Source organism: Schistocerca americana, chromosome 5 (assembly GCF_021461395.2).
Source record: "Schistocerca americana isolate TAMUIC-IGC-003095 chromosome 5, iqSchAmer2.1, whole genome shotgun sequence".
NCBI classification, from domain to species: domain Eukaryota; kingdom Metazoa; phylum Arthropoda; class Insecta; order Orthoptera; family Acrididae; genus Schistocerca; species Schistocerca americana.
This window is the reverse complement of record NC_060123.1, coordinates 396,477,906-396,497,154: the sequence shown is the minus strand read 5'-3', so window position 1 is coordinate 396,497,154 and position 19,249 is coordinate 396,477,906. Positions and strand designations below refer to the sequence as shown.

Genomic DNA, 19,249 nt, shown 5'->3' with positions numbered 1-19,249 from the left:
GTCGTTGGGCGAGGCGCCTTTCATCATCGCAACAAGGTCGCACAAACCCATCCGATCGCCCGCGAGCCGGCCGGCCGCACATAATTGTGACTCCTGCAATGTTTGAACGTGCGCACACTCTCATTCGAGATCATCGACAGATCACGATCAAACAACTCGCTGCTCAACTTGACGTCTCTGTTGGTAGCGCTGACACACTCGTCCACCAGTTGGGTACTCAAATATGCATGTCCGCTTGGCTCCTCGCCGCCTAACAGGGGACCACCATCTTTTTGGGCCAGTGTATGATGCACTCCTCGGAAAGCGGAATATGGATGATGGGGAGGTCTGTGATGCAGCAGGACGTTGACTCCGGAGTCACCCAGTGGAGCGGTAACATGTAGGCATCCACGTCCTACCAGTAATGTGACTTAAAGGTCGTCGCATTGAATAGACATTATGTTGAAAAATAGGGTATTGTAGGTTAACAAAAAAATGTAGTGTACTGGAATTCTGAATAAAGCCATCAAAGCTGCATGTGCTGCAAGCTATTCAAAATGTACCCTCTCGTATTTTGCAACGCGTATAGCGCTGGCTGGTAAGACGGGGAAACGCACGTCAGTCATAGGTTGAACCCGAGAAACAGATTAATTTGCGTTGAAATGGTACAGTGGTAAAGCAATGTAGAATTTGTTAGGTGGTTTCCCACACATGTATTGGTAAATTCCTGAATGGTTCCGCATATCGAATTCAGCAACTCGAAAAAATGAACAAAAAAGGTACAATACGAACGCAGACAGAAAATGCCGTACATAGTTTTAGGCTTTCCAAGCGCTGTAAAGAGTTGGCGTCAATGTGTGTAAAGTCGTCGGGTATGACTTCCGGTGACGGCTGGTAGTGATCGACGGAACTCTGATCGCACAACGTGACGTCACGGACGCCCTGCGTCCTCAGTTGTTACCTCTCATGCGACATTATCCTGGTGCTATTTTCCAGCACAATAACGCTGGTATACGTAATGGAGCGTTTCATTGAACTGTCTCTTGTGGCGAGCAGGATACCCAGGTCTGTTCCCGATAGAACATGTGCAGGACCATCTCGGGCGTCAAGTCCATCCCAGTATCAATATCGAGGATATAAAGGAGCAGTTGCAAAAACTGCGGGTCACCTAGCCTCAGGAGGGCAAAAATGTGTTTGTGAAACCCTTCTCAAAGAATCTGCACATGTAAACATCTACATCTACGTGATTACTCTGCTATTCACAATAAAGTGCCTGGAAGAGGGTTCAATGAACCACCTTCGAGCTGTCTCTCCCTACCGTTCCACTGTCAAACGGCGGGAGAGAAAAACGAGCACTTAAATTTTTCTGTGCGAGCCCTGATTTCTTTTATTTTATCGTGATGATCATTTCTCCCTACGTAGGTGGGTGCCAACATAATGTTTTCGGAATCGGAGGAGAAAACTGGTGATTGAAATTACATGAGAAGTTCCCGTCGAAACGAAAAACGCCTTTTTTTTAATGATAGCCACTCCAATTCACCCCTATTGTTTCGAACTATCTCCTCTATTTCGGGATAATGCAAAACAAGCTGCCATTCTTTGAACTTTTTCTGTGTCAACCGTCAGTCCTACCTGATGCGGAGCCCACACCGCCAACCAGTACTCCAGAATAGGGTGGACAAGCGTGGTGTAAGCAGCCTCTTTGGTAGGCCTGTTTCACCTTTTAAGTAAACTGGCAATGAATGGCAGTTTTTGGTTTTCTCTGCCAATAACACTACAGATGTGACCGTTCCAAATTAGGTTGTTTGTAATTGTAATCCCTAAGTATTTCGTTTAGCGTGACTTATCGAGTAATCGAAATTTAGCGGATTTCTTTCAGTACTCATGTGAATAACTTCACACATTTCTTTATTCAGGGTTAATTGTCACTTTTCGCAACATACAGTTATCGTATCTAAATCATTTTACAAGACGGTAAATTACAGCATCATCTAGAAACAATCTAAGAGGGCTACTGAGATTATCTCTTATGTCGTTAATACAGATTCCGAACAACAGGGCTCCTATAACACTTCCTTGGGGAGCGCCGGATATTACTTCTGTTCTACTCGATAACTTCCCGTCTATTACTACGAACTGTGACCTCTCTGACAGGAAATCACTAACCGAGTCGCACAACTGAGGCGATATTCCATAGGCACGCAGTTTGGTTAGAAAACGCTTGTGAGGAACGGTGTCGAAAGCCTTCAGGAAATCTAAAAATATGAAATCAATTAGACATCCCCTGTCGATAGCACTCATTACTTCATGAGTATAAAGAGCTAGTTGTGTTTCAGAAGAACGCTATTTTCTGAATCCGTACTGACTATGAGCTAATAAATCGTTTTGTTCGAGGTACTTCATTATGTTCGAATACAGTTTATTTTCTAAAACCCTACTGCAAATCGACGTTAGTGATATGGGCTTGTAATTCAGCGGATTACTCCTACTTTCCTTTTTGGCTATTGGTGTGACTTACGCAGTTCTCCAGTCTTTAGATGAGGTTCTTTCTGTGAGCTAGCGGTTGTACATAATTGCTAAATATGGAGCTATTATATCAGCATACTCTGAAAGGAACCTGAGTAATATACCATCTGGACCGGAGGCCTTGCCTTTATTAAGTGATTTAAGCTGCTTTGCTACACTTCTATGTTTCTCATCTTGGGAACTGTTCTTCATTGGAAATCAGGAATACTTATTTCGTCTTCATTGGTGAAGGAGTTTCGGAAAATCTTGTTTAATAACTCTGCAGCCGGCCGATGTGGCTGAGCGGTTCTAGGCGCTTCAGTCCGGAACCGCGCGACCGCTGCGGTCGCAGACTCGAATCCTGCCTCGGGCATGGATAAGTGTGATGTCCTTAGGTTGGTTAGGTTTAAGGAGTTCTCAGTTCTAGGGGACTGATGACCTCGGATGTTAAGTCCCATAGTGCTTAGAGCCGTTTGAACCATTTTATAACTCTGATTTTGTGGCACTGTCATCAGCGACTTCACCGTTGTTATCGCACAGTGAAGGTACTCATTTCTTCTTGCCATTGGTGTGCTTTGTGTATGACCAGAATCACTTTGAGTCTCTTCCAGATTGCGAGGCAAGAGTTTCGTTGTGGAAATTTTTATAATCATCTCGCATTGAAGTACGCGGTAATTTCGTACTTCTACAAAACATTGCCAATCCTGAGGATTTTGCGTTATTTTAAAGTTTGCATGCTTCTTTCGTTGCTTCTGCTACAGCGATCTTACGCGTTTTGTGTACCACGGGGGATCAGTACCATTACTTATTAATTTATGTGGTGTATATCTCTCAATTGCCGTCGTGCATGCATCCTGAAAAGGGACGTGCAACGTCCACCTGGCAAGTGGGCTCGTAGAGCCAAGTTTTTGTAAATTTGACTCGGTTTTCCTGATCAGTGAAATAACATCACACACTCTGTCAACCCGTAATGTTTCATTTCGTTTTCTAGTGCCCTTCTGGTTACTAAATTTGTTTTACTAGACTGTTTAGAATGGTGATATACCGCGACTGTTCTCAAGGAAAGTCGCAATTGTGTATCTACGACGCCTTTTACATTGCGCACCATTTCTGTTCCGTTTCCACTTGCTTCCTTCAGCGGTAGGTCGAATTATGAAGTACACCTGGTAGTATTCGTAGATATTTCTTTTTTACGAACTCCAAGTTTAACCGTTACGTCACTAAATTTTGTTTTATTCTTGATATGTTCCCTTTCGAGGGCACGTACACTGATTTCTGAGGAGCTAGTGACAATTTGACAGTTCAAATCCCTCCTTAAAGTTTATGGAGCGCCGTATTACACTTGACTTTTACAGTTCATCTCGAGCCACTACTTGCGACGAGCAACTCGTTGTCTGCAAATTTTGTCAGTCCGTTCCTCTTTCCACTGTTGCCAAACGTCTGCAGAATGGGCTCCAACGCTGCATCACAAAATTCTGTGATACGCACTGTGGACATGCTTTCTAGATATTCTTCATCATTTCCTATCCTGGGCTCAGTAAAGGCGCTTGACCTACACGACAATGGTCTCGGAGTCCTGTGGACATTCCAACTCCCTAACGTGACCAATGAAGGACGGCCATCATAGGTTATGAAAAGGGAGAGTAGCATCTGTGACCATGGCTAGATCCAACACGATTGGTCAGAAGTTTTCGATCGTCAATAACAACTGTGGATTTCTAGTTAAAACAGGGATTTCGTTTCGATTATTCTATTATATCCCCGTTCTGTTAATGAAGCAAGTATAAACATGTAAAGACAAAATGCCTCTGTTGTGTATCTGGTTATTTATATACAGGGGTGCTGATGAGTACCCATATCACTGACGTACATTCACCTAAGACGGTTCCATTCGAATAGCAATCATTTCTTCACCTCTCTGTGTAGCAATGAATACACATTATATGTAAATAGAAGGTGGAGAGGGGTAGAAAGGAAAGGAAAGGGGAGGGATCATTACCCGGAATCGACGGTGATGGTTGAAAATGTGTACCGGACCGCGATTTGAACACGGGACCTCCTGCTTATAGGCAGGTGCGGTAAACCGCTGCGCCATCCCGGATACAGTGTTTTCACAACTGCACGAACTATCTCGGCTCGCCTCAAGGCCGATCCACACTCCCATCGAGTTCCACCTATCCGCAGCTCCTATCTATTTCCTTCATATTCGCTCTTCCAAGGTTGCCACAGGAGGTTGGACGTATTTGGTCATTCGCACATGTCCGAAAACACAGACACCACACATTAGCATAAAAACGCATTAGTTTACAGTACATTGTGTGAATCTAGCAGTGTGTTTGTATACCTGATCAGGTTCATACTATATTACCTTCTTATGGGACGGAAGCGGCAGCCGTACTGTAATTGCAGCTGTTCATCAGGAAGGCTATTATAGTAGGACAATTGGTACAAATGTCGGCGTAGCGCAATCTACAGCGGTGTATACATTGTAACGGTGGAAGCTAACTAGTGACAGTGCAACTCTTTTCCCCATCTGGAAGACTCCGAGTAACATCACACTTTGAAGTTCTGTTCCTATGTGTACAAAGTAAACCTCAGAGCACTCGTACTGTACCCGACAGTCGCGAGGAAGTAAATAGTGTCGGACAGGCTCCAAACTCCGTGTCAACAGTACAACGCTGTCTGCGTGAGAAAGTTTTTAAAGGGGTACAGAGTGGGCAAAACACCTTTACCACGCAATCAAAATAATGCGAAAAAAATTGCAATAGGCGGAGCTACATGAGAAATGGAGTGTGTAGTAACGGTGCAAGGTGTTATTCACGGACGGATCTAAGTTTGAAATATTTGGAAGCCATCGTCGAATTTTTGCTCGTCGAATTCGTGGAGAACGCATGAAGAGTCAGCGTGTGACGCCAGTGGTGAAACATAGTGGAGGGCCGGTCATGGTTTGAGGATATTTCACTCTCGATAAATTTAATGATCTAACAAGAAGAATTATTATAATATTAAACAAAGGACGACATAACAAGTACTGAGGAACAATGCTGTCCCATCTGGCAAGAAGAGGTTTGTTCTGTGGAAGCACAATGAACCCAAACATGTTTCTAAATTGTGCAGACGATAAGTCAATAGACAATCTACATCTACCTCTACATCCATACTCCGCAAGCCACCTGACGGTGTGTGGCGGAGGGAGTAGAAATATGGAGAGCTGAAAAATATGGTTTAGCAACGTCAGTCACCTAACTTAAATCCTACTGAACTCTTATGGGACGAAGTTCGAGTCCTCCCTCGGGCACGGGTTGTGTGGGTTTGTCCTTACGATAATTTAGGTTAAGCAGTGTGTAAGCTTAGGGTCTGATGACCTTATCAGTTAAGTCCCATAAGATTTCACACATATTTTTTTCTTATGGGATAAACTTGAGAGGGAGATCACAAAATCGAGGTCACATAATGCTGAAGATCTATCGAATAATTTACAGACGTGTTGGATTGCAATCTCTGCAAAAAAACACTACAAAATCTTATATCCAGAATGCCAAGAGTTTGAGCACGTGTTCTGAGGGCAAAACGCGATTATTTTCGAGATGCTAAAATCTAAACCAAGTTGTATTTTACTTAATGGTAGAGAAAGGAAATATTTATTTTTTTCGTCTGTTTAGCTTCGAAGATGTGTTTGTACACTGAAACAAAGTATATAATTTTTATCATGGGTGATAGAAAATTCTTGACCTGTAGTGTGCCTTGAGTGAGTTTCCGTCGCTATCAGAGCCGTATCGGCCCACGGCAGCCTGAAATGACTCGAGGGAGCAAACGAGGCGCCGGCCCTTGTTTACAGGGCCTGAGGGAGCTGTCGTGCGCCGCCCGCCGGCACGGGCTGTACGCCGTGGTCAACCTGCCGGAGCGGGTCAACTGCACCGGCTGCCCCTGCCCGGGCTTCCCCGTCACCGCCGACGGCGAGGAGTGCCCGCCGTCCGGCGCCTACTTCCACAACACCAACGTCGCCTTCGACCGCACCGGCACCATAGTAGCCAGGTACCGTTCCGTTCCGTTAAGGCAGGCGCCTACCGTAACAGCAGAATCTGTCGAGTCCTAAGTTGTGAGACTATGAAGCCTAGATGCACCTCTCGGTATACCGCAATGCTTTGAGAAATACGAAAAAGTTATGTGAACCAGAGTCAGTCGACCTGTTGGACATGATAACGTCAGGAAACACTGATACGTTGGTTTTTTTTTTTTTTTTTGCCTTAGTGTAAGACAGAGGTAGTCAATCTTTTCTACCTACCAATCAGTTCTATGTTTCTGTTAGTAATAAAATTTACACCACGTACTAATAGTCAGCAAACTCAATCGACCTGTTAGACTTGATAACGTCAGGAAACACTGGTACGTTGCCTTTTTATTGCCTTAGTCTAATGCACAGTGTATCGGAAAGAATCATCCGATTTTTTAACAAAATCGTAACTATTATGTTGTTTGAGTTACGAGCGTAAACAACGTACTGTTGTAAAGCGCAACCTCTCGAGTATTATATGGTTCCCGTTTGGTAGCAGCGGTGTGTGGCCACTTCAGTTCCAGTAAAAATGCTGTCGGGGCAACAGCAAGCGTTTTGTGTTCTACGATTTGACCAGTGCTGGTCAGTAATAACTGTTCAGCATGAATTTCGTACTAGGTATGGTGTGGATCCTCCTACGGCACAGTGCATTAGACGATGGTGTGAACATTTACGAGGAACGGGTTGTTTGTGTGAAGGTAAATTGCGAGGCAGTCCCCCAGTGTTTGACACAGACGTCTACATCTACATCTACATTTACGTGATTACTCTGCTATTCACAATAAAGTGCCTGGCAGAGTGTTCAATGAACCACGTTCCAGCTGTCTCTCTACCGTTCCACTCTCGAACGGAACGCGGGAAAAACGAGCACTTAAATCCCTCTGTGCGTACCCTGATTTCTCTTATTTTATCGTGACGATCATTTCTCCCTTTGTAGGTGGATGCCAACAGAATGTTTTCCCAATCGGAGGAGAAGCCCGGTGATTGAAATTTCATGAGAAGATCCCGTCGCAATGAAAAACGCCTTTGTTTAAAAAAAAAACGTTCAAACGTTTGTGAAATCTTATGGGACTTAATTGCTAAGGTCATCAGTCCCTAATCTTACACACTACTTAACCTAATTTATCCTATGGACAGCCGGCCAGGGTGGCCGAGCGGTTCTAGGCGCTACAGTCTGGAACCGCGCGACCGCTACGGTCGCAGGTTCGAATCCTGCCTCGGGCGTGGATTTGTGTGATGTCCTTAGGTTAGTTAGGTTTAAGTAGTTCTAAGGTCTAGGGGACTGATGACCTTAGAAGTTAAGTCCCATAGTGCTCAGAGCCATTTATCCTATGGACAAACACACACACACTCATGCCCGAGGGAGGATTCGAACCACCTCTGGGATCAACCGCACAGTCCACGACTCCAGCGCCTTAGGTATTGTACTTCATTCTGTTTAAAGTGGGGTATTATTATATTATAAACATGATCCAATTTGGGATACTCCATACTTCTAAACACTAAAAGGCACATAACGTAAAAAATTCTTGCTTCATTTGTTCTACGTGAACTGCAATGATATATTATTGTGATCGCGCTTCACGGCATAAATCTTTAACTAAAGTTTAGCTCTCTGCACACTCTTTTGTTGTCTCCCAAAGTTAATCTCTACTGTTCTCTCTAAGTTGAAGGTCATTAATCTTTTATTAAGGCTCTCAATTATCTTGTTTACTATACGCCTGTTGTATATGTCTTTTCGTTCAACAGTTTATTTGATGCTAACGTGCTGCCTGGACCCTTTCCAGTAACATACTGCTTGAGAATCGTGGGAATGAAATGCACATTAAGTGAATTGTTACGTAATGAGCGTTTTTTAATAAAGATAGAAACGTATTTCTATCGTTAATTCGCGTACCTCATATTGCTTGCTGTAATTAAGAGGGAAATAAGTTTTTGAACTAGCGTCCTACTGATTACAAAGCATAACGAAATGACATGGAGTGTCTTTCCTATTTACGCGTGAAAATACACGTCCTTGTATATTTTTCATGTAATAGTGTTCATGTTCGCTTGGTTACAGTGGGGTAAACTAAAGTTACGTGTACATTAATCAATAACTGATTACATATATTCATGTATACGCTATAGCATTAGTTATTTAAGTTATGACTTTTACTGTGCAGATGACGATTTTACAATCATTCAGAAATCAGACTAATGCCTAGAACGTTGATAGATGCTAAAAGCTAATTAAGTACGAAAATGAGTGTCGGTAAGGCATAACCAAATATTTATCGGTTGCCTGTCAGAGTACAGGACAATCAGAGTACGGTACCTAGGGGTCCCACAGTAATACAGGATCTCATGATTTATGTTTTCATTTCTAGACTGAAATTTTCAGAATTTCACCCAATGTCCAAAATCTCTCAAGAAAAAGAATCGTTTGGGTTGGTTTGTTTGTGGAAGGAGACCTGACAGCGAGGTCTTCGGTCTCATCGGATTAGGGAAGGACGGGGAAGGAAGTCGGTCGTGCCCTTTTGGAAAGGAACCATCCCGGTATTTGCCTGGAGCTATTTAGGGAAATCACGGAAAACCTAAATTAGCATGGCCGGACGCGGGTTTGAACCGTCGTCCTCCCGAATTCGAGTCCAGTGTCTAACCACTGCGCCACCTCGCTCGGTAAAAAAAAAAAAAAAAAAAAAAAAAAAAAAAAAAAACAGATAAAATATATTAATTAGTGAGGACTAGTCTATTTACTGGGTCTTGAAGTATCGTTAGAGAGGGATATGTTTGTTCATCATAATTCTTGGCAATATTTTGAAAAATGTTTCCACGCTGAAACTATCGATTATTACGTCGCTATACTCTGTCTTTCGACGTTTTGAGAATCCCTTGAGATGTACATCACCCTACTTGTAAGAGCACGGGAAGAATAGTTGTTCCTACGTCTCATTCCGAACGACAAAAATGTATTACTTTGTGACTAATTCCGATGCAGTCTGTCCCACAGCAATGGCCACATGCATGTTAGACACTCCTAAGTTTACCGCAGTCAGGCGGTCAACATTGCCGAGTGATTTGACGTAGAAACACTACGTTCAATGGTTTGGGGTGCCATTAAATACAATAACCGATCTTCGTTCCTCCATAGCCATCTGAATAGCCATTGCATCGAGGAGGCAAATGCCGTGACCTACTTTGATAGGAAAATTCACTATCATGTATGACGACGGTTCTGTAAGAGTGCATACGTTATATATGTGTTCATCTGATATGAAACTCATCGAATAATTGCTCGACATAGTTAATGATAACTAAATAGGAGTCATTGCTGAAGTTGCTTTGTCGAGTCACTAAGGCCGACTCACTAAGGTCCTTAACACATTAATATCGTTCAATGCTGTCATCCTAAAAAAGACATAATTATGTTGGTATTCTAGAGAGTATTGATCACCCTAAAATCATAGAAGATGCTCGTAATCTTTCGAATTAAGCAACTTCTTATACCCTTCATAATACAGAAAACGTAACAGAGATACAATAACAGTTACAGAAAACATCATATCTGTAACTGAATGCAGAATGTGATCGCTTTTTTCAGAAGTGCATATCAGATGTAAAGAGAATAATGACGAAATTCGGATTTTGCAGTTTGAGTCCGTATGCAGAAATGAGTTTCTATGATGGAGCGTCTTTACCGTACACGAATCATTTGAGGTAGCAAAATAACTTCTCTTGCGCGTACAGCTTCAAACCATTCTTGGTTTTCGAAACTGTTAATATTTACTTCACTTCTCTGTTAGGAAGTGCCGGAGAGTCCAGAATTCATGCACTTTAATTACAAAGAAATCTTACAGCTACAAGTGTGTATTGAGAAACGATCAGTAAGTTTTCATGGACCTTGCGTTTGCATTGGTCATGAAGGTGCGAAAATAATCAGTGTTAGTTGAATAAGGTTTGCGTTAAGAACATGTTGTTGGTGATCGAGGAAAAAAGAAACATGATCTTACCGTAGATTATAATTTCTGTAATATAATCACCTTTCATGAACTGGACTCTCGTTTCCAGCATAACAGCTAACGTGTTGTTCTGTTTCGATACCATCCCCGCGATAATAAATAGTACCAGTCATATTCATTTCAGCTCCATTCTATGGTTTAGGGATGCTTTTAATAAATCGGTCATTACGGCTACAGTTGAATTTAAATTTTTTTTTTTTTTTTTTTTGTGGTTTTAGGGCGCACAACTTCAATAGTCATTAGCGCCCTGACTACGTTAAGAATGCACCGCGAGGCACAAGTTTAAAACAACAACTAAATGGGAAAACACGATAAAAGACAGACTGACAGGCATAGGATTAAAAAAACATCATCATCAAATGTCCTTAGGGAGGTTTGTCAAATTGATAAAACGAGCCGGCCGAAGTGGCCGCGCGGTTCTGGCGCTGCAGTCTGGATCCGCGAGACCGCTACGGTCGCAGGTTCGAATCCTGCCTCGGGCATGGATGTGTGTGATGTCCTTAGGTTAGTTAGGTTTAACTAGTTCTAAGTTCTAGGGGACTAATGACCTCAGTAGTTGAGTCCCATAGTGCTCAGAGCCATTTGAACCATTTGATAAAACGAAGAACACGAGCAGCTGCTCGTGGGTCATCCGCTAAAATGGCATCTAAAGTACATGGCAGGTTAAGATCTAGACGCAGTGTGTTAAAATCTGGACAGGACATGAATTCCCCTAATTTCGGGGACATTTAAATTTCAAGAACTTTTTTTAGATCATCTTTTGGTAACAGGGCTTTTGCTCTTCTAAATTAAATTACCACAGGAAATTACGTGAAATAATTAGACGCGATCATAACGCTTTTAGACTGTACAGACTGTACACAGGTAAGAATCAATTTGTATTTGTTATTCATTTCCAAGTTATCCTAGTATCAATAGGCAACACAGTGCTACCCATGATATTAATTATTGCTTCATATCTATCACCGGCGTAAATTTTCGTTTGTCAGGACATGTTCTTTACATTTCACGCCCAGGATTTCTGAATGAATTAACTAGTGTCATTTCGTATCGATCCATTTCATTGATTTAAGTAATATTGATTCCAAACATTTCCTTCCAGTCAACTGAATTCATATGGTAAAAACGAATACTAATACCTCATTTCTGTTACTAAGACCATCATTCCCTTTACACAGGTCTACTAGTATTACTTCATCACTGTTAATATCATCACGAGTGCTGTCACTGTTGCTTCGACTACTTGAACTGCCCTTCTGCCCCCATTATTTCACGTATCATTGTTTACTGTTTCTCTTAGCGCCCTAATATACTTACTCCCACAGATTTGTTTGCCGCTAATGGATCCATCCTGATACCACCTCCACCATTGGGTATTGCGTTCTAGACTGGCAGGGCAGCATAGCAGTCTGTACTACGGCTCACTGCAATAAAATGCAGCCACGTTTCCGAAAACCTTGGCGCAGACATGATGGAGTCTCTAGGAAGTCATTCTCTTCAGACGACGCACACGTCTGTAGTCTTCCCTCGACCCGTACGGACAAGATTAGGCAGGTTTATGACGAGTAAGTGAAGTATAGGGGGTTGAAAGATTAGACAGTTTCCTGTGGAGTACTTCCTCGACACTGGAGCTTCAGTGTCGTCCACGATAGCATAAAAATTAAAGATAATTTTACGTTCGACACTGAGAATAATTCATAGCTGAGAAAATTGTATTGTTGAACTCTGTGTAGAAGTATGGGTAACTTGTGCACTGAATTATATCGATTCGTTAGAGTGCGGAATAATTAAAATCTTAAGCTGTCATATAGTATGTTCTTGGCAATGCTTGTAGTCGTTTCGACGAATAATGTCGTCTGTAAACTGCTGACGCCATGTAAGAAAGGCGAACAGTAACGTGAAGTTCCCATACCATACTGTGCACAGATTTGGCTATAAAACTGAATAATTTACTGTAAGCTCAGGAGAAAATTGAATAAGTTAAGCAGAAACAAGAAGTTACGCTTGAACTGTTGCTCTTGGGAGTCGTGCTTGTAGGTCGGTCGCGAGATTTGCGTGTCTTTGCGGCGTTACGAAGTTATTCTCTTGTTGAGCAAACTTTGTGCTACTGCTGTAGAAGGGATTGTCAGTGATTGAATCAGAACTTCACTATCAGAAACATTGTTTTGTAAGCCACTAGCAATATTTACGACAAAATTGGGATTAATACAATTTTATTTAGTCTGATATTTCAAGAATTTAACAGCGTCTTACGTGCTTCTTGTCAAGTTATTTTGGATCGTATTTCCATTCTTACACAACTGAATTATATCGCTCTCTACGGATAATACAGCTTAGTAGTGAACTATTCCTATACGAGGTAGTTACCAGTTGCACAGAATAAAGAATGATTTGATCATACTGCTTAACAGGTATTAGACCAGTTTTTAACTTCCTGTATTCACATGTTTCCATAATATTTCGGGTCTCGGAAACATACTGTTTACGAAATTTCATATCACCTGAACCATACTCTTACACGAATGCATGCGACGATATACGTAATGATTCTGCTAGTGGATCTTTCTTCTGTTGCTGATGTAGAACATTCCCTGATGTTCTTCTTTCTTTGTTTTATATGTTTCAAAAATCATTTGTAATTAAGGCTAAATATGTATCTTCAAGACTGCTCCGCAATCCAAATCAATGGCCTGACAGAGTGTTCATCGAACCACCTTCAAGCTACTTCTCTATTGCTCCGCTGTCGTACAGCGCGTGGGAAAAGTGAACATTTAAGTTTTCCGTGGAAGCTCTGAGTTCTCTTATTTTGTTTTTATCATCATTTCTCCCTATTTAGGTGGGCACTGTAATGTATTTTAACACTATTAGGACAAATTATGTGACTGAAACTTTAAGAGAAAGTCCTGCCGCAGCGGAAAATGCCTTTCTTTTAATGCTTGCCGCCACAATTCGTGTGTCGCATCCGTGGCACTCTCTCCTCTATTTCGAGATCATACAAAACGAGTTGCTCTTCTTTGAATTTTTTCGATGTCCTCCGTCAGTCCCATCTGATACGGGTCTCACACTGCACAGCAGTGCCCCAGAAGCGGGCGGACAAGCACGGTTTAAGCAGTATCTTTAGCAGATCTGCTGCATTTTCTATGTTTTCTGCCTATAAAGCGCACTTTTAGTTTGTATTCCTCACATTATCTGTGCGATTGTTCCAGCTGAAGTTATTCGTAATTCTAATTCCTAAACATTTAGCTGAATTTACAGCTTTTAGATTTCTGTGATTCATTGTGCAACCGAAATTTAACGGATTCCTTTTACTAGTAGTATTCATGTCGACGACTTTACACTTTTCGTTACTTAGAGTCAACTGCCACTTTTTGCGCTAGACAGATATCTTGTCTCAATCATATTCTTATATTTTTGATCATGTGATGACTTTATAAGACGGTAAAAGACAGAGTTACCCATAAACTCTCTATGGGGGCTGCTCATATTGTCTCCTAAACCGTTTGCGTTGATCAGGAACAGTAGAAGGCGTATAACACTTCCTTGGGCAACGCCAGATATTACTTTTGTTTTATTCGATAACTTTCCATCAGTCACTACGCGCTGTGAGCCTTCTCACAGGAAATCTCGAATCCAGTCACTCAACCAAAACGATGCTCTACCCACACGCAATTTGATTAGAATCCGCCTGTGAGGTACGGCCCCTAATGCCTTCTGGGAATCTAAAAATATGCAATCTATTTGACATCTGCTGTCAACATCACACGTTACTTCAAGAGAATGGCTCTGAGCACTATGGGACTTAACAGCTGTGGTCATCAGTCCCCTAAAACTTAGAACTACTTAAACCTAACTAACCTAAGGACATCACACACATCCATGCCCGAGGCAGGATTCGAACCTGCGACCGTAGCAGTCGCACGGTTCCGGACTGCGCGCCTAGAACCGCGAGACCACCGCGGCCCGAGAGAATAAAAGGCTCGTTGTGTCTCACAAGAATTATGTTCTTTGAATCCGTGCTAGGTATTTGTCACTCAGTCGCTTTCTTCGAGATAATTTACAATGTTCGAGCGGAGTATATGTTGAAAAATCGTTCCGCAAATCGACGTTATTGATGTGGGTCTGTAATTCAGCGAATTGCTTCTATTTCATTTCTTGGGTATTGGTGTGACTTGACTCTATAGACGGTAAAACGTGAGTAATTTATGCGCTTCGTAATTAATAAATATCAATGAGACTCTAAAAACTGGGAATAATTTTGATTTAAATTGATGTGAAGCCTGTGACGTAAGCTTTTACGGAATTATCACGAATTCCCTTGTTCCAGTTTCGCTGTTTGCACGTTTAATAACGTGGCGTTTTAAAGTGTCTTTGTCTGCCGCCAGGGGACAGTGCTGGCGCAGCTCCGGTTTCTTGTATTATGTAAATGGCGTGCTTTCTAATATGGCAGGTGATTCTACAATATTTTTTTACTAATGACACCAGTTTGGTAGTGAAGGATGCTGTAAGTATCACAGGGTAGGTATTAGATAGTGCGGTTAAGGACATAAGTTCACGTTTCGTAGAAAATAAACTGATGCTAAACCACTGTGAGATTCAATTGTTAGTTCCTAAAACACTATTCAACTAGGACTAATATTTTGATTACACAGAATGTGGATATCATTAGAGAGTCTGAACAATTAAAATTCGTAGGTGCTCAGATTGATACGAGGCTGTTGTGGAAAACATATTTTCGTGATCTTGTTCGAAGACTTAATGCGAATACATACGCGAGTAGAACATGTCCCAAAGAAGTAATGGTACAATACGAAAATTAATCTACTTTGCTGATTTTCATTCACTTATGACTTATACAGGTTGTTTCTCCTAAGAGCCATCAGGCGCATTTTCTCTGATTTTTCAGTAGATATTTGAACTTTCATTTATGCGTTGTCTAGCTGGTCTCAGCCCAAACCAATAGTGCTCGTCACGTTTTCTTGAGACGCTCAGCGTATTGGGCAAGCATCAGTTTATTTCCAAACACAAAAAAAATGACTTTTAAAACCAAATTTTATTTGCCCATTAGTAGGAGCGGTCCCAGATTAGTCTAGTGGAATGTTGTTATTACCGATGTGAACTGACAGGGAGAGTAAAACTCGAGGAATAACCAGTAATCCAGCAGCTATAGCACTGCCTTAGCAAGTGCTTACTGCTACCGCCAAGCATGCAGGGCCACTGATTCGCTGCTGGATTGCTGTTTATTCTCCGTGTTTTACAGTCTCTTTTACTGCATATCGATAGAACGAATACGGGACTAGACTAACTCTGTGCGATCTACCGAATGGGCACATGAAATTCACTTAATTCTGGACAGAAGCCTGATCAGCATTTCGATGCCAGCCGCGGTGGCCGAGCGGTTCTAGGCGTTTCAGTTCGGAACCGGGCGACAGCTACGGTCGCAGATTCGAATCCTGCCTCGGGCATGGATGTGTATGATGTCCTTAGGTTAGTTTGGTTTAAGTAGTTCTAAGTTCTAGGGCACTGATGACCTAAGATGTTAAGTCCCATAGCTCTCAGAGCTTCTTTTTTTTTTTTTTTTTTTTTTTTTTTTTTTTTTTTTTTTTTTTTTTTGCGTTTCGATCCCACATAGTTGACTCTCGTCAGGAAGGCTTACATAATACTTCTGCGTCTATTTCCTGTAAACTACTACAAGAATTAAAAATGTTTACCAGTAATTCGAACACTTGCCAGTCAAACTGAAGAGTTTCCTCTTGGCTCACGCCCTCTGTTCTGTCGGGGATTTTCTGTAAAAGAAATTAAGGAAGTTCGCTTCTTATATTGTTCAAAATAGCTCTGAGCACTATGGGACTTAACTTCTGTGGTCATCAGTCCCCTAGAACTTAGAACTACTTAAACCCAACAAACCTAAGAACATCACACATATCCATGCCCGAGGCTGGATTCGAACCTGCGACCGTAGCGGTCGCGCGGTTCCAGACTGTAGCGCCTAGAACCGCTCGGCCATCCCGGCCGGCTTGTTATATTGTTCGTCACGCTTTTACAGTAACAGAAAAATAATCACAACTCCAACTAGGAGTTGTGTGATATAAACTGAAGTTAGTAAGCGTTTCTCTACACATGAAAGATGATGTCAATTCAAATTTCGTACCAGACGCATAAGAGTGGCCTTAGTGGCACCACTATCAGCACGAAAATCATTTTTATTTTAATACAATCATTAATGGTCGTGAGCGTTGGTTAACTTCGAGATTGGACGTGAAGAGTTGATGTTAGTCAAGAGAGCCTTTAACGTTTTAAGATCCCACTATCAACATCTCACTGAGTTTGAACGACGTCATGCAATAGGGCTACGAGAAGCTGGATGTTCCTATAGCTGAATTGCAGAAAGTCTTGGCAATAACGTTGCCATTGTACATGATTCCTGGCAGCGGTGGTCACGGGAATGTACGGTCGCAATAAAACCGCACTCCGGACAGCCACGTGGTGCTACCGAGACGGAAGACCATCGCGTGCGGCATATAGTTCTGGCGCACCGTACTGCGTGTGCAGCAGCAATTTGAGCAGCATTTGGCGCCACAGTGACACAACTCGCTGTTGCAAATCGGTTACTTCAAGGACAGTTCCGAGCCAGACAACCTGTAGCGTGTAGTCAACTGATCCCAAACCACCTCTGTTTGCGACTTTGGTGGTCTCAAGCGTGAGGTCATTCGAGGGCAAGTTGGTTCTGCCTTGGTGTCATTAATGGCCGTGTGTTGGTTGGAAGTAGTCCTGTTGAGGGCATGTAACCAATCCGTCTGCGTGCTGTACTCAGTGGACCTTCTAACAATACCACCACTTGCAAAGTAGGTTTGAAATCAAATTAATAATGTTGTTCACGCAGCGTATGTTCGCTTTATCGGGCAAAAACAAAGTTATTGACTGTGGATGGTATCGTCAGAATTGAAATAATGAAGTCACTGTAAAAAAGTCATTAATTTTGGCACTTATCTTGAATGGATTCTCACGTAGATTTCGTCGAAGTTGTTATGGCTCATCTTGTTGATTCTAGGGCAATCCCACTTTGACTGCTAAGAGGTCCAGATCTGTATTTTAGCAATATTTGAAGACCTAACAAATACGTTTTTCAGGAAATTCTTAATGATCGAACAATCCCAGATCAGAACGATGGTATGGTAGAAATAATTTTTGACTTGGTGTTCACGATCCACATTTTTATTAAACTTCTTGTAAATTCACATATACTTCTTTCTAATTGCCACATCATCAAGAAAACTGTTTTGTATCAATCTTCATACATTTAATTTCTACTTTAACCAAACACAAGACTTGGCTGTTCTTTTACAAATCGAAATAACAACTTAACTTTTGCAAAGTGAAACAAAGACTGCTGTGTGCGCATTCGCGCCAAAACGGTTGCAAGTAAGTCAAAGATTATGACAGTCTCACAGAGATGAATACATACAAGAACTATATCACTGTAATACATCGATACATCGGAGTACCTATACATTAATAAAACCAAATGTGAATATTGTCACAAAAATCTGTCTGGTACTTCGCAGAAAAGTAGTACGATATTACTGGTATCGAGAACTGGGGTTGGAGCCGGCCATGGTGGCTGAGCCGTTCTAGGCGCTACAGTCTGGAACCGCGCGACCGCTACGGTCGCAGGTTCGAAACCTGCCTCGGGCATGGATGTGTGTGATGTCCTTCGGTTAGTTAGGTTTAAGTAGTTCTAAGTTCTAGGGGACTGATGACCTCAGAAGTTTAGTCCCATAGTGCTCACAAGGGAACCTCCCCATCGCACCCCCCTCAGATTTAGTTATATGTTGGCACAGTGGATAGGCCTTGAAAAACTGAACACAGATCAATCGAGAAAACAGGAAGAAGTTGTGTGGAACTATGAAGAAATAAGCAAAATATACAAACAGAGTAGTCCATGTGCAAGATAGGCAATATCAAGGACAATGTGAGCCGAGGAGTGCCGTGGTCCCGTGGTTAGCGTGAGCAGCTGCGGAAGGAGAGGTCCTTGGTTTAAGTCTTCCCTCGAGTGAAAATTTTACTTTATTTATTTTCGCGAAGTTATGATCTGTCCATTCGTTCATTGACGTCTCTGTTCACTGTAATAAGTTTAGTGTCTGTGCTTTGCGACCGCACCGCAAAAGCGTGAACGGTGCGATTAGTAGATGCTTTTGCGGTGCGGTCGCAAAGCACAGACACTAAACTTATGACAGTGAACAGAGACGTCAATGAATGAACGGACAGATAACTTTGCGAAAATAAATAAAGTAAAATTTTCACTCGAGGGAAGGGTGAACCAAGGACCTCTCGTTCCGCAGCTGCTCACGCTAACCAGGGGACCACGGCGTTCCTTGGCTAATACTGTCCTTGATGTTGCCTATCTTGCACATGGACTACTCAGTTTGTATATTTTGCTTATTTTTTCATAGTTTCACACAACTTCTTCCTGTTTTCTCGATTGATCTGTGTTCAGTTTTTCAAGGCCTATTCACTGTGCCAACTTATAGCTAAATCTGAGGGGGATGCGATGGGGAGGTTCCCTTGTCAGAGCCATTTGAACCATTTGAACTGGGGTTGGAGTGCCGTAATGGTCACGTAAATAAAGAACCATTACAAAACACAACTGGCGTTATGGTCTGGGGTGCGATTTCGTACCACAGAAAGAGCACTTTCGTGGTCATCCCACGCA

General features: G+C 42.2%; 1 protein-coding gene across 3 annotated transcripts in view; it reads left to right on the top strand.

Annotated features, from left to right (window-relative positions):
- Window positions 1–19,249, top strand: part of LOC124615410 — a 349,233-nt gene that overhangs the window by 277,227 nt on the left and 52,757 nt on the right. For all 3 annotated transcript variants that reach the window (XM_047143272.1, XM_047143271.1, XM_047143273.1), the window contains exon 5: window positions 6,323–6,519. In XM_047143272.1, the coding sequence (XP_046999228.1) occupies window positions 6,323–6,519 (197 nt within the window). The remainder of the gene's footprint in view (window positions 1–6,322; window positions 6,520–19,249) is intronic.